Source organism: Rhodofomes roseus, assembly GCF_022264815.1.
Source record: "Rhodofomes roseus strain CIRM-BRFM 1785 chromosome Unknown C8Q71scaffold_11, whole genome shotgun sequence".
NCBI lineage: Eukaryota > Fungi > Basidiomycota > Agaricomycetes > Polyporales > Fomitopsidaceae > Rhodofomes > Rhodofomes roseus.
Genome location: NW_025952967.1, coordinates 148,385 through 167,930, shown reverse-complemented (window position 1 = coordinate 167,930; position 19,546 = coordinate 148,385). Strand labels below are relative to the sequence as shown.

Genomic DNA, 19,546 nt, shown 5'->3' with positions numbered 1-19,546 from the left:
CGTCTTGGTCGTGTCACCGGTGGGACATAAAAGTCCGTTGAGACCAGCTCGCATGTTACTGGTCCGAATGCTGACCAGGACTTGTGACCGTCCGACCGCTACGGCCCGCGTTATCACACTTGCTCCCTGTGCGTACAACAAGCCATATATATAGGCTAGACTTGCCAAGCGACGGAGTCCGTCCTTTCCGTCCGTCGAGATTGTCTACTCTCGCCGCCTTCGTAGGTTACGCTTCACCATACGATGGCCCGCGTTCACCTGCAAGACGAGCTCATCAAGAGCGCTGACCGTATCACAGTGCAGACGCAGTTTGGTCCTATCAAAGGAGGACGAGCAGCGAATGGGGCGGCTGTCTTCTTGGGTACGTCCTGAATCTGCGATCTACATACGTCGATCGCCACTGATTTCATACTTTCGTTCTCGTGGCAGAGGTACCCTACGCGCTGCCTCCTGGTAGGTTTGAAGATCCAAAGCCTCTGCCTCCCGGGTTTCAGTACGAAGACAAGGAGTATGTCTATGAGAGCAAGTGTAAGCATATGGCCACACTGCCATTGCAGCGAGCGAGCTATGCCTGACTCTCCTCCGACCTAGATTGCGCACAACCCACGAACGATGGCCAGGGCGCCGGTGCGTCAACATACTGCCGCTTACAACGCGTCGTGCTCATACAGGACTATTTTCGACAGGTATACCGCGTGAGGACAGGCTCGGGCTAGGGAAGCCCAGTGAGGATCCGTATGTGCATCGACAGCAATTGCACAACGCATACCAATTCAATTGACGTCAGACTATACGTCAACATTGTCTCCCCGCCAAACTTCACACCGAACTCCAAGTACGCGGTCAAAGTTTATATTCACGGAGGGTGAGTGCAAATAGGTCTGTAGGGTCATGCGATCCTAGGTTCACCACATGTATCAGGTTTCTGCAGTTCGGCTCTCCACACGGGTTGAGTGCACAAGCGCCCTACGTCGCCGTCGAGAGGTCAGAAGTTTGGGTGAACATAGGTTACCGACTATCGGTGTTCGGCTTCCTTGCGTGTGACAACCCGAGAGTTGAGGGCAACTTCGGGTTCAAGGACCAGTGGCTTGCGCTGCTATGGATCAGAGACAACATCGCGAAGTTCGGCGGTAGGGTCCTCAGAGTTGTATCCCATGACGTGAGCTCATTATAGCGTGCCAGGTGACCCTACGAACATACAGGTGACAGGGCTTTCCGCGGGAGCCCACTCAGTCCACCAGATACTGCACCATGCCTCTCGTCTTCCGGATGGCGAACAGGCCCCATTCCAATCGGCTATGTTGCAATCCAACGCCATCCTGTAGGATCTCCATTTCATATCATAAGCACAAGGCGTCGTCTCATTCCAGTCCAGAACAATTCCCAAAACACCAACGGATCTCCGCCCCCAATTTGAGGCCCTGTGTCGCGTTCTGGGGCTGGACCCTTCCTCGTCGAACGTCCTCACCCAGCTCCGAGACACCTCCACCATTCCCTGGGACAAGCTCACGCATGTCATCGAGACAGACGCGATTGGGACCGAGTTCGGGTCCTTTCGCGGCGCGCTCGACGGCACCTGGCTCGCCACGACGCCCGATCCGATGGCATGGCAGCGCTCAGGCGGGTTCGCGCGCGCGCTCCGCGGGAAGGGCGTGCGTAGCATCGTCGTTGGCGACCTCACCGAGGAGTGGTACCTCTACAGCATCGCCCACCCTGTGAACGCAGCGGAGGATGTGGTGCACAATGTGCGACGGTACTACCCACACGACGTCGTGGACAAGATGCTCGCGTGCTACCCGGCTCCCCCCGAGGATGCGGACCAGAAACAGCTCGAGCGCTATATGGGAGACATCCTTGCAGACGGGCAGGTGCATTTCCCTGTGAGGCTGTTTGCGAGGGACTTGTTGAATGCTGGGTTCCCGGTGCTCCGGTACGAGATCAGGTGGACGCCGGAGCAGTACCGGCCGTACGGTGAGCAGCAGTGACCCTTGTACGTCATTAGACTGACTCACGAATCTTGATACGATTCAAGGCTATGTGACCCATGGTACCGATCGGCTGCTGTGGACCCTACGTCTACCTGCGCTGGAGCCGGTCCAGATCGTCGCTGCGAGGACATGGCTCGACATCATCGACGCGGAGACCAAGTCACTCGAAGCTGGCATGAACGTAAATGCAAGGGACCCGAAGAAAGTGCTTGCTTTGAAGGAGGACAAGACTGTTGCTTGGAAGGACGACGACAGGTGGGACCATCTCATGCGCCTCCGAACGGCACTTCCAGGGGAGAACGACACTGCTGTTGGCCGGCTGTAACTACTGAATGTTCCTCTCTGGAAATAGGTTGGCCCTTTCGAAGGTATACAATGCATGAGCACGATGCTTCCTTATGCGAAGTGGTTCACATTTGGTATGCGGTATACTCAAGCTCGAAACTGACGGCGACGGGACACCTCAGCGATCAACGCTGAATGCGTCTCCCACATAAATCGTTTCGGGTCTCAAAGCGAATGCTGCCGTGAGTCTTCGGGATGAACCATATTGCTCGCGGTTGCTCCGTCGAATACTCAAGTAAAGGAGTAATGACGCTCGTAACATATGACCGGTATTTTCAGCTACATCTCGTGAGTGGACTTCCTAGCCTTACGCGAGAGGACTGGCGTTCAACGTCCAACGTTCAATACTGCCTGCACAAGGTTCACTAGGCTTCGAAGTGCAACTTTCTGCGTCTGTCGTCCGCGGAGACCTACTCTTTTGTAGGAACAAGCAGCTCTGGAGTCATATATGGAACCGTGGATGAACTCCGCCGGCGGACAAGAATCAAGATGCAGGCTGGCGTGCCATGGCGCGTTCTTCTAAGTACATAACTTGGGTTCCTCTTACCAGAATTACGCGCCATGCAGAACAAGGTACGAGAAGTGCCCGATAAGGTGTACACTTTCACCTTTTGAACTGGCGACGTCACTAGCAACAGCACCATTGACAGGGTGTGTTGGATGAGCCGTCGGACTTATCGGTGGATGCGCAGCTCCGCGAAGATCACTGGTCAGTACACGGCATTGCCTTGAGCTTGACATTCTTCAAGGGCATCATATACCAAAGACGTTATTGTACACTCTGCTGTACGTCGTGCCGCTGATAGAGAGGTCTGCGGCAGGTGTATCATACACCGCTGTCATGAAGGTGCACCACCTTTTGACGGACTGCGTACACCTGATTTACCAGGAGGCTGGCAAGGCGCCCACGTTCACCAAGTCGATGGCTTTCCGGGCGTGGATGGCGAGCAACTCTTCCTCAGAACAAAGATATCGTCGACAGCTTGGAGTCGTGGGCTGTCTGATGATCGTGTCTTGGCGGCGCCGCCAATGGAGCTCTGGTACACATCGGTACGATTTGACTCACTACGGTCTCTATGACACCATCTAACCAAGAGCACGACCAATTGTAACCGACTTTCCGAGATTCGACGCAGATATGGCAGCATGTGGCGGGTCACAGACTAGTATTTGGTGGTGTGTGCCTGCACACTACATCTAAAGACTAATCCTATTCACAGGCTTCGTAGCGCACGTCGAAGCCTGGCTCATCGACATCCCTGGACACCTGCATTGACGAATATGCCTGGAGATTAACGGCATTCGATGCACGCCGTTCACCTGACCAATTGTTCGCTTCCCAATGTACTTCCGAACGGGAACCCTGTCCAACGCATCGCTAGATGCCTTTGGAGAGGGCGCGCGTGTCCATCTCCAACGCTCGAGGTTCGATTACACAGCCCCTTGCCGGGCATACATAAATACGGGCACCTCGCAGTGCTACAGACCAGATCCTGCGCTACCGCCTGGCTCGCATACAACATCCTTCGTCGAAGAATAACTTTCTGTTCGATACCTCGCTTCCGCCATGTCTGGAACCACCGACGACTTCAACCCTCTTGTTCCCGATAAACAGCTTCAGGATGAGCTCACGGCCCAGTCGGAGCGGCTCGCGGTCAACACCAAGTACGGCTCCGTCACTGGCGGTCGTGCAGCGAATGGCGCCGCCGCGTTTCTCGGTGAGCATTCTTCCTTTCACCCAGACAGGCCTATCTAACAGTCGTGCAATGTTACTCAGAAATACCTTATGCCATTCTGCCTGGCAGGTGGCAGGACCCTCAGCCTCTGCCCGCGGACTACCGCTATGAAGACAAGGATTATATCTATGAAAGCTCCTGTGAGTGCTATAATGTCACCCATGACGAGTCCAATATTAAGTAAACTTCGTCAGATTGTGCGCAGCCTTTGCCGGAGACGAGCGTTCCCGGTATGAGCCCAGTACTTGATGGTGTAAAGTGACGTCAGGCTGACACTTGACCTAGGCCTAAACCTCCCCTCGCTGGTTGGCTTGGGGAAGCCCACTGAGGACCCGTGCGTGTAGCAGGAGCATCCAGCGCCATCATTAACGCTCACACAGACTCTAGGCTGTTCCTCAACGTCGTTTGCCCTCCTCAGTGGACTCCTAAGTCTCCCCTCAAGTATCCCGTATTGGTCTATATTCATGGCGGGTCTGTATCAGTGGCACAGTGTTCTGTGCGCTTCAGGCTGACCTCTGTGCAGATTCCTGCAGACTGGCTCCCCGCACGAGTTGAATTCGCAAGGGCAGCACTTGGCGCTGTATAAGAACCAAGTTGTCGTCAACATTGGTTACCGCGTCTCCATCCTCGGTTTCCTCGCCTGCGACAGTCCGGACATCTCCGGGAACTTTGGTTTCAAGGATCAATGGCAGGCACTCCTGTGGATCCAAGACAACATCAGCGCGTTTGGTGGTAAGTGCGCTTGTACGGCTCACGCCCAAATGTAGCGCCTGACTCTGCGTCATTTCCCAGGTGACCCGACCAAGATTCAGATTGCTGGAGACTCAGCGGGTGCCCACTCGTGCCACCAGATCTTGCATTATGTTTCGCGTCTTCCCGAAGGACAGAAGGCGCCATTCCAGTCCGCTTTCCTTCAGTCAAACGGGCTTTTGTGAGTGCATCTCCGCACAATAAACCTAGGAACCAGCACTGACCAGCCGCGAATAAGGACTACGCCCAGCAGCAAGGCCGACCATCGCCCGCAGTTCCAGGCGGTCTGCAAGGCCCTCGGTCTCGACCCCTCTTCGCCCACCGTGCTCACAGACTTGCGCGACCCCACCAAGTACCCAGCACAGACGATCATGACCGCGCTGCTCGACGGGGCCGTCCCTGCTCCGTACGACACCTTCCGCGATACCATCGACGGCGTGTGGGTCGCGCCTCCTCCCGAGATGATGGAGTGGCAGCGCTCTGGCGATTTTGCACGCGGGCTGAAGGCGAAGGGCGTGAAGTACATCATCATGGGGAACCTCACGGAGGAGTGGTACGTGTACGGGATCATCCACCCCGTTCACACCATGGCCGACTGCGTGACCAACATGGAGCGCTACTTCTCCCCCGACGTAACCCAGAAGCTCTTCGCGGCCTACCCGCCTCTTCCGGACAATCCGACCCCGGCGCAGATCACCAAGTTCATGGGAACCGCGCTCTCGGACGCGCAGGTCTACATCCCGCTGCGGATCCTCGCTCGGGACTTGGCCAATGCTGGGTACCCTGTGTTGCGGTACGAGATCGGCTGGGTGCCTGAGCAGCTGTCAGAGTTTACAGGAGGTGAGCTCCTGCGCTACTTGCGCCCAATGCACTACTATATGCTGAGCGCGAACGGCAGGCTACGTTTCGCACGGCACTGACCGCGTCTTCTGGGCGTACCGCCTACCGCTGATGAAGCCCGCGCAGATCCCCACCGTGAACTTGTGGCTCGGCGCCGTCGATGCACAGGTGGCGCTGCTGAAGCTTGGCACCAACGTTGACGCGAAGAACATGAAGAGGGTGTTTGCGTTGAAGGCGGACAAGTCCTCGGGGTGGCAGGACGACTCGAGGTGGGACGAGCTCATGCAACTGGCGTCCCTTCTTCCTGGCGAGAAGTGAACGTCGTTGTTGTATTAAATATTCGGGTCTGTCAACAACCACGAAGTCGTGTTGCATGTATGTATCGACAGTGTTGTAACTTCTTGTGTCACGTTGCTTGTATCGAGACGGTGTATGTCTCTGTGTGCGTGACAGCATGGAACACGATGTCACGATGTCATGACTGTGACGTACGCGTCTGCGGCTTCAGCCGGATCTGGCACTGTCCTTGATCACATCCTGAGTCAGTACGCTGCATGTGCTTGAGCATTCTTCGTTTCAATTCTAGACACTCTTCGGGACTACGGAAGCGTATTGGCCAACAAAGCGGACGCGAAGTCTCATGCATGGTGTGTGGTACTTTAGGTGTGACTCCGCCGCCGAGTCGTCCGATGGCACTGACCGCCTATCCTCTTAAAATATGAAATTTGAGACGAGAGAAGGATGTGCTTTCTCTCGCTCAGAGACACGGGTGACTTACAGCGCTGATTTATAGAGTTGAAAGGTTATATGCACGGTGCCGAGCAAGACACCTGACGCACCTCCGCCCTCCTCGTTTACCGTGCACAGCAATGGAGAACCTGACACGTTAGCAGAGACTCTCCACAGGCTGGATGCGAGTTAGGCGATTACAGTATCTTCTCTACTTTATGTGGCTGTGGTGCCATGCAGATTTCTACCAGGGGACGTAATCTTCTTCGGCCCTTGAACAAGTACATATACAACAATGCGGCAGTTGTTTTCGATCCACCGGAACTACTTCCTCAGACATCTGTTGGTTAAGAGTTCAGTACAAACGTACGTAGCAACTTCACCAGTGTTCTGTCAGCGACTGACACAGGGGGTTAGGTGAATGCTCTCGCAACGCCGCATTGGCAGCCTTGCTGCCCGTCAGCTTGCGACACGCCTGGCTTCTCCCACACTATGCGCGGAAACATCGCACTGGCATCATCCTACCTACCGATCTCTCTGGACTCAATCTCCGATCCCGAGTGTCGCCGCCAGAGACTCAAGTCTTGCCCACAAGTTGGCTGGCGGCCGCCGAGGAATCCAATGGACTCGGCGACCATCCCACCTACAGGACTCGCTTGTGTGTGGCTCTGCGCGTATCACAGTCAACACGAAGTATGGTCCAGTCACTGGTGGACAAGTCACACACACCGGCACCGCCGGTTTTCTAGGTATTGTAATTGGTACTTCACGTGACGAACTAGTGCTCAGTATATTGTTTCCAAGAAATCCCTTATGCGTTGCCTCCGGGTCGCTTTCAGGATCCTGAACCACTGCCCGCAAATTATCGTTACGAAGCCAAGGAGTACTTATATGAAGCCAGCTGTGAGTATCCCATCACTGGAATATAGACCTGAACATCATGGAGTGCCAAGATTGCGCGCAGCCGAACGATGGGATCTTAATCCCTCCCCGGACACCGTATCAGAACCTAGTTGGTTTGGGCAACCCTACCGAGAACCCGTGCGCACGACTCCACCAATTTGACTGTCACATTCTAACATTTTCTTGAAGCTTATACGTCAACATTGTCTGTCCGCCAGGTTGGAGTCCCGGCTCCGACCGTAAGTACCCGGTCAAGATCTATATCCACGGCGGGTGAGCATGGGGTCCGATGTCCACCAGGGCATGATCTGACAAAATAATCATATGCCAGCTTCTTGCAGCTAGGATCGCCGCATGAACTCAATTCACAGGCCGAGTACATCGCCAAAGAGTCGGAGACGGTGCACGTCAATATAGGGTACCGTGTGTCCGCTTTTGGCTTTCTCGCGTCGGACGAGCCGAGGCTAGATGGGAACTTCGGTTTCAAGGACCAATGGCTTGGGCTCCTCTGGGTTCGGGATAACATCGAATGCTTTGGTGGTGAGTATGACTCGAATGCCAGTCTGTGCGGTGTAGTATAGACTCTCATACTGAACGGCGCTCGTCTCATAGGTGATCCCACGAACATACAGCTCACAGGGCTGTCGGCAGGTGCACACTCCGTGCATCAGATCCTGCACCATGTCTCCCGCCTGCCCGAAGGCGAGAAGTCGCCCTTTCAATCCGCCACGCTTCAGTCGAATGGCATGATGTGAGTACATCCACATCAGGACTTCATGTGGAACGCCCCAAAGTCGGATCTGACATCAGGCTCCTGTGTAGGGCCAATCCCGCGACGCCTGCGGGGCAACGTCCGCAATTCGATGCCCTCTGTCATTCGCTTGGCCTCGACCCGCGCTCGCCCACTATCCTCTCTCAGCTGCGCGACACCTCCGCACTGCCTTTCAACAAGATCACGCAGGTTATAGAGAGCGGGGAGATCGGCACTGAATTCGACACCTTCCGTGGGACGCGCGACAGCACCTGGACTGGGGACTCACCTGACCCGATGACCTGGCAGCGCTCCGGCGAGTTCGCGCGCGCACTCAAGGCGAAGGGCGTGCGGAGCGTCGTTGTCGGCGACCTTACCGAGGAATGGTTTATCTACGCGATGACGCACCCCGTTTACAGCTACGCCGACGTCGAGGCGAACCTGCGGAAGTTCTACCCGAGGGACGTCGTGGCACGCTTGCTCGAATGCTACGAGACGGAACCACAGAATCTGTTCAGGTTCATGGGTAAGGTGCTATCTGACTGCCAGGTGTACCTGCCGACGAGGCTCCTCGCGCGGGACTTGTACAATGCTGGCTTCCCGGTGCTGCGCTATGAGATTGGATGGGTGCCTCAAGCTGTGTATTCCTCTATCGGTAAGAACATCCTTGATGTACTCATACTCGGTTAAAAATCGCGCACTGACATCATTCTGCAAAGGTTATGTCACCCACGGCCTCGACAGAACGATCTGGGCTGATCGTCAAACATTGATATCGCAGCCCGAGCACCTTGTCGTCCTTGCATGGCTTGATGCTATCGACGCCCAGAGGAAGGCCGTTGAAGAGGGGACCAGCACGGATGCTCAAGACATCAAACGAGTCTTTGCTCTGAAGAAGGACATGAGCATGGGCTGGAAGGATGACGCCAGGTGGGATGAAGTCAAGGGCTTGATTGCGGCCCTTCCTGGCGAGAACTGATTTCAAAGCATTGAACTTGTTGCTTGACGTGTTGTATCGGTTCAGCCGGGATGCGTACGCATAGCGGGCTAACTCTTGGATCATGGTGTATTTTCATAGTGAAACCTCTAATACACGCTCGTGTTGAGTGCAACTTGTCTCTGAGACAATCATGGCCCCCTGCGTAGGTCGACCAGCGCAGAACCTGCGGATTCTGTCTGTCGCTGTTCGAGTCAACGCGAAGACCGGTCCTCGCCAGGCGCTCAGTCGCTAACGGAGGGACGTCCGTGGCTGCGCTAAAGCTGTGCGGCGGTCGAATTTTGACCGCTCATCACCTTCCATGATTCAGGACCAGCCTGCAGTCACAGGTTCTGGCGAGGAATCTCGGTGAGGACGCATTGCGCGAGTAGCCGAACGTAGTCCGCGGTCCACCGGTGCGCATTCCCCAGTACGCTGTACGTTCGGCGCAGTAGCGAGAACATCCTATCCATACTGAGATCATACAGGGTCATCGTACAACCTACGAGCAGATGAGTGACGGAATATGTACAAAACAAAATCTGTTGCTGGACTCACTGTCTGAGTACACGGAGCCCTGTGTCGTCAGCTTCGTCAGCGTCGTTGTGTTGCGAGTTATGATCGTGCCTCGGAGACGAACGTAGCCCCATAGCCAACGGGTCCTCGGAGATGTACGCAGCTTCGTCCGCAGCGATCAGCTCGTAGCGTTCCTCCGGGTCAGACAACATAGATTCGAGAGGAGCGCCGAGATTCCCTGCCACGCTATGCCCTCCGAATGCTAGAGTCGACGCATTGGCATTCATGGTCGAGTCCTTGCCATTGCTGTCGATTCCATGAGATGCAAGGTATATGCTGCGGAGGTCGAGCAGGAAGCGGGAAATGAGGATTGACGTCAGCCTGTGGCAGTATTGCTAAGGTTTGGGTGTCATCATGAACTAGATGACCGGTACATACACCTCTGTCAGGGCGGGGAGAGATCCGAAAGCCTGCCAGTGTAGACGTGTCAGAGACGGCTACCGGCATAGGATGGTAATTCGATGTACCTGGTTCTTTATCGCGATCAAGTCCACTACGTTGAGAATCAGTAGAGCACTGTTAGTTTATTAGCGGATAGGTGACGACGAGTACTAAGAAGCATCACTCACAGAAAATATATCGTTCCTATGATCAGATCTGTGAATAGCATGCTCTATGATGGTCGTGGAATCGCTTACCATCTCGTTGTATTAAGGACACATATGAAGTTTCGCGGTTCTGGACTAGATTCTCAACGCTGATTTTGGCTTTCGTCCGAATGGCGGCGAAGGAGCGCTTGATCTCAAATGTCTTGACGCAGGTGAGGATCAGGACAATAGTATCCGCGGTGATGGCGAAGATGCAGTTGAACATGCCCACTGTACATGGTACGCGTGAGTGGGTATGTTTGTCTAAACCGACTCACACAACTACTGCTTACGTCTGCGCAAGATTTCAGGTCGATGGTCATGTTAAGATCGGAGGCAGGACGTACATGTCACTGGCAGCCGGGGTCATGTACACTAAATCCGCACAGCCGACGAGCGGAGGAGGGGCAACGACGAAGGCCACCTTGGTGTAGTAGAACTGGCGTGAGACAGTGAGCGCGCGACAATGCATTGGATGGAGCCTTATGTACCATGTTCACGCCGATGGGGACCAATCCGAGGAACAAAATCCCAGCGAATATTCTACGGTCCTTGGACCAGACCGCGTACATGCGCAACGAGGTAAAGCCTACTTGACCTATAAGATTCGATGAGCCGCGGAATGAAGGCTACGTACCTGCTGTTACCAGGCTTGTCGCCGTTGACAAGACCTGAGTAGTACGAAGCACTCCAGTGCAACTGCTCGTGGCGCGTCAACGATCGAGACTTTTAATGTAAAGAGTGCTTCATACATCTAAAATGACTATGTGAGCGAAGGAAGGCACGTAAACAGATGGATTGCTACCGCTTGGCCAGAATTGGGGTTCTGTCCCAATGGTAATATTTCCACGGTCATGAGAACGCGATATACGAGAGTCAGATATCGGTTCAACATGAAGAGCACTGTCGCCCCAGAGAATCGGCGTTTCCAAATACAACGGACCTCGCGCGAGAACGTGAGCATATAGTCATAGAAGAGGAGCACTATGCGCGGATGTCAAGCTTTGTTTTGGATATTCGGACAGCGACTCTCACTGGTAGCTGCGATGCCGCAGAGGTTAGCCAGCAGCCTATCAAAGTCATATTCAGACGGCTTGTCTACCGCGTAGTACTTCGAGCACTCACATTTCCTGAGACAAAACCGCGACCTGCGCAGAGACAGCTGAAGAAGAATCGGCCTGCGACATGGTGACCGGGCCGACAGCTCAGCTGCGACTAAAGAAGTAAGTTCTCAACAGATACGAGCAGCGTTGGGAGGAGTAACCAACTTGGTCAGTTTCTCAACATTATCCGCTTTATGTAGAGGATCATACCATCCTGGCTCCGAAGGAAAACTTGGCGTGAGACGACCTCAACGGGGCCGGATACTGAGCCAATAGAATCCTGCCCTGTGACCGTCCGACTGATTTTTCTGAAGCATTCTTGACAGCGAGAGGACGTTCGACATCTCGAGCGGCAGTGAATGCGGTGCACGCATCTGTTCCCCGGGCCTGTGTCCGATCATCCGGCTCCTCGCTGTACCAGCCTTCAGTCGATTGAACACCAGTCAATACATGCACTCACCTGATACTACCTCTTAGACAAAGTAGCCGCTTTACGAGTAGCTGCCCCGATGGCATTAGCCTGAGTGGTTCAGGAGGAGCTGCTGCATGATGCCAATTGATTCCGGGCAGGCTGCCATGTACGAAGCATCATAACGGAAGCTGAATCTGCAGCGACTGCCAGTGTCTCGAGGTGATTGTTGACGGAAGTGGTGTTGTACAGAAATGATACATTTGTCCTATGGCACAGATGATCATTCGCACAGGGTCGCTATTTGTGACATTCGCTACATGCAGCCTGCGCCGCGCAGTACGCTAGTAGTAGCTCAGTCAGGCCTAGTCAAGAGTTGCCGTTGAGTTGATACCACTGGACAAGTATCGCAGGGCACGTACCACCGTACCGGCGCCCTCGGTTCGAAGACACATGGGTCTCAGTCGGAGGGGCCATTGAGGTCCTGTATACCCTCCGGAGATGTCGACTATGTCTATACTAACAGGTGATACTGATCTACCAAGCTTCCTCATATTACCATAGAGGTGAACAAATATATACTTCATACTAGTACCGGCTGCTAGCTTGTTGCCCTCGTCGCATCGGGTTCGAATTCGGAGCTCAGGACATGATCTCGCCTTGCGATTCGGCGGAGAATCGTGAGGTAATTTTGGCAGGAAGATGAAAACGCAGGTCGACTGCCTAAACAGCACTTGAAGTCAAACAACGTGAGTGACCTCTGAGATGGGCATACTAGACAAGTCCAAACATTGGACTGAACAGCCTGAGGACAGTGAGGAAGAAGACGTTCAAGTTGAAGTTGTGGCTGAAGCGCTGAGGTCGTGGCATTCCGGAGGGCCGAGGCCAAGCTAACTTACATACTTAATACTGTACTTCACCGCAATATCATATCGAGATTATCCAGATACAAGACTACTAATATATGCAATCGCTCTTCCGGAGTCCGTGGTACTGATGTCCATACAAATTCGACACAAGATGGGGGCTTTCGTACTAACAAGGAATGTGGTCAGGGACTCTGAACCTGGTTCGCGATATGCAAAGTAGGTGTGGACGGCCTCAGCTGCGCTCGCTGGGGTCTTTGAGGTTGTCTCTCCGAGCGGCCGTGACTCCCGCCAGACGACGAAACGGGTGGCGTGAGTATGACGACGGAAGAGAAGATGGCGGTCGACCGCGTCCCGTTCGACGAACTCTTCTTCGAGTTCGGTCCCGAGGCTAGACGGGTCATGGCGTTGTTTTGGGCGTGTTGTATCAGCATTTTCCGGAAGATGTCCATGCCCACTGGTGGAGGAGGGGATTTGGGCATCTCTGTGAGCGTATGTCAATAAATGTCTGGATGAGGATACCGAGCGCGGACTGACCGTCCAAGATGATATCTACTCCCTCATCCTTCGAGGGACGTCGTCCTCGCCTACAATGCCGAGGTAGAAGGCCACACGCATACAAGATGGTGAATATGACAAGGAACAAGACCACGATGCTACTTATGGCGATCCCGCAGATCGCCCCTGGTGAGAGGTGGTTGGAGGACGTCGTGGTGGACGAGCTGTTGAGCGCTTGAGTCTGTGTAGGTACGACAGCCGAAGATGCCGACGACGCTGAATGGACTGGCGTGCCCGTGAATTGCAGCTGCTGAAGACAGAGTGACGGGTCGTCTCCTTTTACTGTGATTTTGAGTGTGTGCGCGCCGTGATTGAGGGTAAACGAGTGATAGAGAGGGAGGTCCTGCGAACTTGCTCCTGAGCTAGCGTAGTTGACAGCCTGCTGACCGTCTAGAACGAATGATGTGCTGGTCTGCGCTGAGCTCGACGAGCCGTAGACCTCGACAAAGGTACCTGTACATGGGTGTCAGAATACGAACTCGTGGGCAGCGTTGAATGTGAAAATGACCGCGCACCGTTGAATGTGAAAGTGACGCTAGACCCGGCTGTTTGCGTGCCCGTGTCTCCGTTACTGCAGGACGGACCCCACGCCTCCGCAGGCTCATAAACGAGTCGTGGATCCGAAACGTCAACGGAATATAGCTTCGGGGCCTTACTTGACATGAGACAGCTAATATAATACCTGCCCTATGAGATGCGCCGTCGTCGTCATCAGCCAGCAGTCAAGATGCACATCCGAGACTCAGACAGCTGTCACTCACGGCGGTACAGAGAAGTCGAACGGGCGTTGAGTCTTGACAGTGTGATTGTTGTGGGTCATCGAGACGAGGAGTGCGCGCTGCCTCCCCGCGCTCACATAAGTATACAGGCGGCCGTGAACGTTTGAACCTTGAATGGAACAGATCATCGGCTCGGACTGCAACAGCGCTGGACCGCTTCGGCCACGACAACTGGTGGCCCACGACCAGAATAGCAGCTATTGGACCATCGTGGTGAGCCACAGACTCAGACCCTTCGGGGAGATTACCGCCGATGCGGGTACCGCTACGGGTATCCGGGTCCCCATCCAACCCGGGGTACTGCATGTATCGTTCTCCACGGTCCGTCTTCGGGGCAACCGCCGACATACATGAAGCGTTGCGAGACTGCTGTAGGCTGAGTTCTTCATCCCTGGGCTTCACGGTGAATGCTCGTCCTTTGGTCAATTCAGTGGCGCCTGCACCGCTTACCTACTCTGTGCAGGTGTTGTGGCGATGCCACCTCACTTTGAGCGCACCCGCCGGCATCAGGAATCTGTCAATTGGATGCTATGCTCTAGATCTCGTGTGGTTCCCCGTTAGATTTACTTCGCCGGGATGATCGAGGGCATGACTCACCGACGCAACGATGCGGCTTTCGCTCGCAGAAAAGGCGAAGGTTCTGCCACAGGCGAGGAGCGGGGGCTAGGAACGGGCGTAGACATATACAGTGCCATTTGCCTCTATGGTTCCAGGTTACGAAGGTCATGTGTATCTGAAGGGTACGTGCACCGTGGCCGGGTGCACAAGGTGCTTACGAGGTCTTCTCAGTGGTCATCACGATGGTAGTGAAGATCGGAGGAATCAGGATGTCCGAGTCGAGTCGCTGCCTCTGTGGACTTCGGCGACAAATGTGGGGTGGCCGGAATACTGGTTTCGAAGCACAATGCGGATCGCAGCATGTTTCCTCGGCTTTGCTGATCCAGGAACCAGAATGCGGTTTTCGATGTTGAAGGGCGATTTTGAGGCTGAAGAGGATGAGAGATATGGATGACTGTCTCCATGGCACTGGCGGTAGCCGATCGTCAAATTCGAGTTCAAATCCACCAGACCCGACCGGGGTTTGAAATTCTGCTGCTGGGTCGGAGGACCCAAGCTCGGCCAACTTGCGCTGCAGCAAGCTACTGCGATGGTCTGCAGTCTTGCTCCGGGTCACCGGATACACGCGCAATGACAAGATGCCGCTCAACCACCCCGACCATTTTCAAGGAAGCCGAGTAGAGCAGCTTTGCGATGCGTGGGACGTACAGGTCTATGCACAGTCTGCTTTATCTGCCAACTCCGGCAGGCACGCAGATGCGCGATGAGAGGACTTCTCTGCGGTAAGACGATGGAATTCAACAAAGATGCATGTGAAATTCATGTATCACATACGGAGCTCGAAGCATCATACCGTCCGCACTCGTCGCACATGTTACACGCCAACTTCGTCCAACCACTGTTCTATCTTGACGAAGCCTTCTTGACCATCCAGGGCCTGTTCGTCCCGCGTGACCAACTTGCTAACGTTCTCATCCGCCCATAGCCTGTTCTCGGTGAACGCCGTGGCTTCTCGCTGTGTGCACAGGACGGCACACGGAAATCTCGGCTCGAAGTTGAACTCCGGAAGGACCGTTGGCAAGAGGGTCTTGTCTTCGGCCTCCGACGACGACTGGAGGGCAGCGTTGGATACCGGCGGCGAGATGAGTAGCAGACCGGAGGCAGGGTGAGACGAGATGTAGGTCTGTGCGATGAGTGCACCCGACCCCCGAGCGACAATGATTGGCGCGAAGGGAATCATGGTGAGACGGATGTGCGACGACAGCTCTGGCAGAGAATGAGCATAGCGTCCAGAAGTAGCCTCTGATCAGTAGGGGTCCATGTAGACAAGCAGTGCGGCGTCCGCGTCAGGGCCGGGACATGAACTGCATCTGCACTAGTGCCCCGTGCGACAGTGTGAGGTAGGATGCTGATGCGTTAGCCTCGAACGGGAGTTGCGGGTAATCTTGAACACGCAACGTAGGTGATTGACGAGGAGAGGCGCTATGCACAGACCGATGATCCCGCCCCGGTCCATAGCGAATTAACCAGAGATGGGCCTCGACAATGACATGGGCCCTGTTGAGAGAGTACTTACCTGCTTCGTAGTGTTGCATCAGTGCGTCCGACGTCTCCGCTTTCTCGGGCGGTGCCAAGTCAACCTCCAGACAGGTAAACCCGCGCGTGGTGAACATGGTTGCCAGCGACCTGAGCCTTGAAGTGGCGTCGCGGCGCGATGAGGTGCTGTTCAGCTACGTAGCAGCAAGGCTGCTCACCCTTGTTGCGAGCGTGGATCCCAGGAGCTCGACGAGACAAAGACAAGCGGGGTAGGGACCTCGCGAGGAGCAGATGACGGCGGTGTCCGAAGGAGACAAGCGGTTGAAGAATGTCGGACAGTCGTCGCACCGAGAAAGCTAAGACTGAAAGCGATTGTACGGGCTCTATGCCGCAGAGTTGTGTGGAAAATCATAGGACACAATTCTATCAAACAGACCAGGCCTGGATGATTGTAGTGAGCGACGTTGAGTACGAAGTCCGAGACAACGAGTCCGACGTCTGTCGCCGTATTTGGCGGCCTTCCGAATCGGGCACTCGGCGTCAGACGCACTGTACCGCGTGCCCCGCCAGTCACCGACCTCCACGTCCTCCTCAATCTTCGTAACTTAGGTACGTCGACATAATGCAGCGCACATGCACGGGACTCACTCAACCATACAGTATCTCTCGCGCCTACAGGACTCTTGCAGTCTGTCGACTGTCGTGGGGGACAAACAGTAACATACAGGACACGTCGACGACAGGAACACGACGCACAGCATATACTTGACGAGTCGACCTAATATCCACCAACTACGATGCTTAATTTCGAGGATGTAGAGGATCGCGACGGTGCGTAGCAGGTTCCATCTCATACGAGCTGGAATCTGACGAAGCCGTGCAGGCGTCCGTCTGTCATGGAACGTCTGGCCGTCGTCGAGGATCGAGGCGACGCGTACAGTCGTGCCCATTTCGGCCCTCTACACGCCTCTCAAAGTGCGCGAGGATCTGCCTCCGGTCTTGTACGAACCCGTCACCTGCAAACCACCATGTCGCGCCGTGCTCAACCCCTACTGGTACGCGTCATATGCCACCGCCTGACGTTCAGGTGATGATAACTGGACTACAGCCAGATTGATATTCGCGGAAAGCTTTGGATCTGCCCTTTCTGTTTGCAGCGGAATGCCTTCCCGCCTCACTACAAGGACATCTCGAACACCAATCTTCCCGCCGAGCTGCTGCCAAAATACACGACGATCGAGTACACGCTCTCCCGGCCAGCTCAAGTCCCGCCCATATTCCTCTTCGTCGTCGATACATGCTTCGAGGAACCGGAAGAGCTCAAGGCACTTCGCGATGCGATCATCGTCAGCTTGAGCTTGCTCCCGCCATACGCGCTCGTGGGTCTCATTACGTATGGCACTATGGTACGTGTGCTCGAAGCTTGTCTAGTCTGCGCTCCTAAGGCTGCTTTCAGGCGCAAGTGCACGAACTTGGCTATGCAGAGTGCAACAAGTCATACGTGTTCCGCGGGGGCAAGGAGTACAGCCCGAAGCAGATTCAGGACATGCTCGGCCTGAGCTCGCAGAATAGGGCAGCTCCTCGCCCCGGACAGCCAATGCAGACGTTCGGCGCGGCGCGGTTCCTCCTCCCCGTCTCGCAGTGCGAGTTCCAGCTCACTGGTATCCTGGAGTCCTTGAACCAGGACCCATGGCCGGTGGCGGCGGGCAAGAGACCGCTGCGCTGCACTGGTGTTGCTGTTTCGGTCGCGGTCGGCCTCTTGGAGGTGAGTACTGTTCTCTGTGCATGAGTGCATTAACTCATGTTGCATCAGACAACCTTCCCTAACACCGGCGCACGCATGATGGTGTTCTCGGGTGGATCTGCGACGGAAGGCCCAGGTATGGTCGTGAGCAACGAGCTGAAGGAGCCAATTCGGTCGCACCACGACATCGACCGAGACAGCGCCAAGCACTACAAGCGCGCCGTCAAGGTATGCCAGTCGTATACTCATAGACGACAGACACTCACCATCGTGTAGTTCTACGACGGTCTCGCCAAGCGCGCATCAAACAACGGGCATATCATCGACCTGTTTGCGGGCTGCCTTGACCAAGTCGGTCTCCTCGAGATGAAGTCCCTACCAAACTCTACCAACGGTGTGATCGTACTGTCCGATTCGTTCGCCACCTCGATCTTCAAGCAGAGTTTCCTGCGTATTTTCAACAAGGATGACCAAGGCCACCTCGAGATGGGCTTTAATGCTACATTTGATGTGCAAACGACGAAAGAGCTGAAGGTATCCGGACTGATCGGGCACGCGATCTCAGCCGGGAAGAAGTCTGCGTGCGTCGGCGAGACGGAGATCGGTATTGGCCAGACCTCAGCATGGAAAATCAACTCCATCACACCGCGCACGGCAACAGGAGTCTACTTCGAGGTTGTGACACCAGCCGGGCAGCCACTGCAGCCAGGCTCGCGTGGCCTCATCCAGTTCGTAACGCACTACCAGCACTCGTCTGGCCAGCTGCGCCTCCGTGTGACGACGATCGCGCGGAACTTCGCGGAGGCGGGCTCGCCAAGCATCGCGGCGTCGTTCGACCAGGAGGCGGCCGCAGTGCTCATGGCAAGGATCGCCGTCTTCAAGGCGGAGATCGACGACTCGCCCGACGTGCTGAGGTGGCTGGACCGCATGCTCATCCGGCTGTGCCAGAAGTTCGCGGACTACAGAAAGGAGGACCCGTCGACGTTCCGCTTGTCGGACAACTTCAGCATCTATCCGCAGTTCATGTTCCACCTCCGGAGAAGCCAGTTCTTGCAGGTGTTCAACAACAGTCCGGACGAGACTGCCTTCTACAGGTAGGTCATCACGACGTTCTAAGTTGAATGGGGTCTAAGAGCTCGATCAGGCACATTCTCAACGAGGAGGATGTCAACAGTTCTCTCATCATGATCCAACCCACGCTCATGTCATACACATTCGACACGCCTCCGCAGCCCGTGTTGCTCGACAGCGTGTCCATCAAGCCCGACGTCATCCTCCTCCTCGACACGTTCTTCCACATCCTCATCTTCCACGGAGAGACGATCGCACAGTGGCGTAAGGCCGGCTACCAGGAACAAGAAGGCTACGAAAACTTCAAGGATCTCCTCGCGGCTCCTGTCGTCGATGCCCAGGTGTGTTGTATGGAACTGCTCCGTTTCTAACCTTGCTAATATGTGGATTCCAGGAACTTCTCGCGGACCGGTTCCCCATCCCACGCTACATCGTTTGTGATCAGGGTGGCAGTCAGGCGCGATTCCTGCTTTCGAAGCTCAACCCGTCGACGACACACATGTCGACGAGCATGTACGGCACGGCTACGGGTGCGAGCGCTGGGCAGGCAATCTTCACGGACGACGTCAGCTTGCAGGTTTTCATGGAACATCTCAAGCGTCTGGTGAGTGTCTCTTTCAGTTGGTGGTCATTGCAGCACGTTGCTTATGCTGGCTCGGTAGGCTGTCGGAGCACAAACAAACTGAGTGGCCGGGTCGTCGTGTATTTATGTCTTTCTTGTCACGCCGATACGAAAAGGAA

At 55.0% G+C, this 19,546-nt stretch overlaps 7 protein-coding genes across 7 annotated transcripts; 4 read left to right on the top strand and 3 right to left on the bottom strand.

The window, feature by feature from the left end:
• Positions 1-62: 62 nt before the first annotated feature.
• Positions 63-2,526, top strand: C8Q71DRAFT_760484 (carboxylesterase). Its single transcript, XM_047923832.1, has 9 exons — positions 63-361; positions 430-528; positions 592-627; positions 687-735; positions 788-865; positions 922-1,130; positions 1,183-1,321; positions 1,376-1,971; positions 2,033-2,526. Exons 1-9 carry the CDS (start codon positions 244-246, stop codon positions 2,311-2,313), a joined length of 1,605 nt encoding a protein of 534 aa, XP_047778370.1. The 5' UTR covers positions 63-243; the 3' UTR covers positions 2,314-2,526.
• A 1,374-nt stretch (positions 2,527-3,900) lies between these two features.
• On the top strand, positions 3,901-5,977 carry C8Q71DRAFT_858097 (carboxylesterase; the record flags this gene model as incomplete). Its single annotated transcript, XM_047927481.1, has 9 exons — positions 3,901-4,051; positions 4,111-4,209; positions 4,264-4,299; positions 4,355-4,403; positions 4,457-4,540; positions 4,593-4,801; positions 4,862-5,000; positions 5,058-5,659; positions 5,718-5,977. The coding sequence occupies 9 exons, from the start codon at positions 3,901-3,903 to the stop codon at positions 5,975-5,977; spliced, it is 1,629 nt and encodes a 542-aa protein (XP_047778369.1).
• A 593-nt stretch (positions 5,978-6,570) lies between these two features.
• Positions 6,571-9,297, top strand: C8Q71DRAFT_65189 (carboxylesterase). The gene is made up of 9 exons (XM_047919647.1): positions 6,571-6,754; positions 6,806-7,137; positions 7,193-7,291; positions 7,342-7,429; positions 7,481-7,564; positions 7,623-7,831; positions 7,904-8,042; positions 8,114-8,697; positions 8,762-9,297. Exons 2-9 carry the CDS (start codon positions 6,810-6,812, stop codon positions 9,019-9,021), a joined length of 1,791 nt encoding a protein of 596 aa, XP_047778368.1. The 5' UTR covers positions 6,571-6,754; positions 6,806-6,809; the 3' UTR covers positions 9,022-9,297.
• C8Q71DRAFT_760471 (uncharacterized protein) lies at positions 9,122-11,239 on the bottom strand. The gene is made up of 7 exons (XM_047923831.1): positions 10,987-11,239; positions 10,673-10,810; positions 10,536-10,620; positions 10,233-10,412; positions 10,062-10,087; positions 9,973-10,004; positions 9,122-9,915 (listed from the first exon to the last, which is right to left on the bottom strand). Exons 1-7 carry the CDS (start codon positions 11,143-11,145, stop codon positions 9,573-9,575), a joined length of 963 nt encoding a protein of 320 aa, XP_047778367.1. The 5' UTR covers positions 11,146-11,239; the 3' UTR covers positions 9,122-9,572.
• A 1,296-nt stretch (positions 11,240-12,535) lies between these two features.
• Positions 12,536-13,964, bottom strand: C8Q71DRAFT_65351 (uncharacterized protein). The gene is made up of 3 exons (XM_047919649.1): positions 13,633-13,964; positions 13,097-13,570; positions 12,536-13,043 (listed from the first exon to the last, which is right to left on the bottom strand). Exons 1-3 carry the CDS (start codon positions 13,778-13,780, stop codon positions 12,745-12,747), a joined length of 921 nt encoding a protein of 306 aa, XP_047778366.1. The 5' UTR covers positions 13,781-13,964; the 3' UTR covers positions 12,536-12,744.
• Positions 13,965-15,223: 1,259 nt separating this feature from the next.
• Positions 15,224-16,339, bottom strand: C8Q71DRAFT_760455 (uncharacterized protein). Its single transcript, XM_047923830.1, has 3 exons — positions 16,209-16,339; positions 16,031-16,146; positions 15,224-15,720 (listed from the first exon to the last, which is right to left on the bottom strand). The coding sequence occupies exons 2-3, from the start codon at positions 16,125-16,127 to the stop codon at positions 15,329-15,331; spliced, it is 489 nt and encodes a 162-aa protein (XP_047778365.1). The 5' UTR covers positions 16,128-16,146; positions 16,209-16,339; the 3' UTR covers positions 15,224-15,328.
• A 448-nt stretch (positions 16,340-16,787) lies between these two features.
• C8Q71DRAFT_708542 (uncharacterized protein) lies at positions 16,788-19,491 on the top strand (the record flags this gene model as incomplete). Its single annotated transcript, XM_047920627.1, has 9 exons — positions 16,788-16,821; positions 16,874-17,045; positions 17,099-17,396; positions 17,447-17,755; positions 17,804-17,962; positions 18,011-18,828; positions 18,879-19,146; positions 19,200-19,409; positions 19,468-19,491. The coding sequence occupies 9 exons, from the start codon at positions 16,788-16,790 to the stop codon at positions 19,489-19,491; spliced, it is 2,292 nt and encodes a 763-aa protein (XP_047778364.1).
• Positions 19,492-19,546: the final 55 nt, after the last annotated feature.

What these genes read in the sequence shown, in the direction of transcription:
- C8Q71DRAFT_760455 (XM_047923830.1), bottom strand. Translation starts at nt 16,127, where the DNA reads ATGTTCACCACGCGCGGGTTTACCTGTCTGGAGGTTGACTTGGCACCG. An exon ending in GATGCAACACTACGAAGCAG is followed by an intron (nt 15,721 to 16,030) that starts GTAAGTACTCTC and finishes ATTCTCTGCCAG; the next exon opens with AGCTGTCGTCGCACATCCGT.
- C8Q71DRAFT_760471 (XM_047923831.1), bottom strand. Translation starts at nt 11,145, where the DNA reads ATGCTCACGTTCTCGCGCGAGGTCCGTTGTATTTGGAAACGCCGATTC. An exon ending in GTACATGACCCCGGCTGCCA is followed by an intron (nt 10,413 to 10,535) that starts GTGACATGTACG and finishes TACCATGTACAG; the next exon opens with TGGGCATGTTCAACTGCATC. An exon ending in CTCCCCGCCCTGACAGAGGT is followed by an intron (nt 9,916 to 9,972) that starts GTATGTACCGGT and finishes ATACTGCCACAG; the next exon opens with GCTGACGTCAATCCTCATTT.
- C8Q71DRAFT_65189 (XM_047919647.1), top strand. Translation starts at nt 6,810, where the DNA reads ATGCTCTCGCAACGCCGCATTGGCAGCCTTGCTGCCCGTCAGCTTGCG. An exon ending in CTTCAGTCGAATGGCATGAT is followed by an intron (nt 8,043 to 8,113) that starts GTGAGTACATCC and finishes GCTCCTGTGTAG; the next exon opens with GGCCAATCCCGCGACGCCTG. An exon ending in AGCTGTGTATTCCTCTATCG is followed by an intron (nt 8,698 to 8,761) that starts GTAAGAACATCC and finishes CATTCTGCAAAG; the next exon opens with GTTATGTCACCCACGGCCTC.
- C8Q71DRAFT_760484 (XM_047923832.1), top strand. Translation starts at nt 244, where the DNA reads ATGGCCCGCGTTCACCTGCAAGACGAGCTCATCAAGAGCGCTGACCGT. An exon ending in GGGAAGCCCAGTGAGGATCC is followed by an intron (nt 736 to 787) that starts GTATGTGCATCG and finishes AATTGACGTCAG; the next exon opens with ACTATACGTCAACATTGTCT. An exon ending in CAACATCGCGAAGTTCGGCG is followed by an intron (nt 1,131 to 1,182) that starts GTAGGGTCCTCA and finishes ATAGCGTGCCAG; the next exon opens with GTGACCCTACGAACATACAG.
- C8Q71DRAFT_65351 (XM_047919649.1), bottom strand. Translation starts at nt 13,780, where the DNA reads ATGTCAAGTAAGGCCCCGAAGCTATATTCCGTTGACGTTTCGGATCCA. An exon ending in CGTCACTTTCACATTCAACG is followed by an intron (nt 13,571 to 13,632) that starts GTGCGCGGTCAT and finishes ACCCATGTACAG; the next exon opens with GTACCTTTGTCGAGGTCTAC. An exon ending in AGTAGATATCATCTTGGACG is followed by an intron (nt 13,044 to 13,096) that starts GTCAGTCCGCGC and finishes ATACGCTCACAG; the next exon opens with AGATGCCCAAATCCCCTCCT.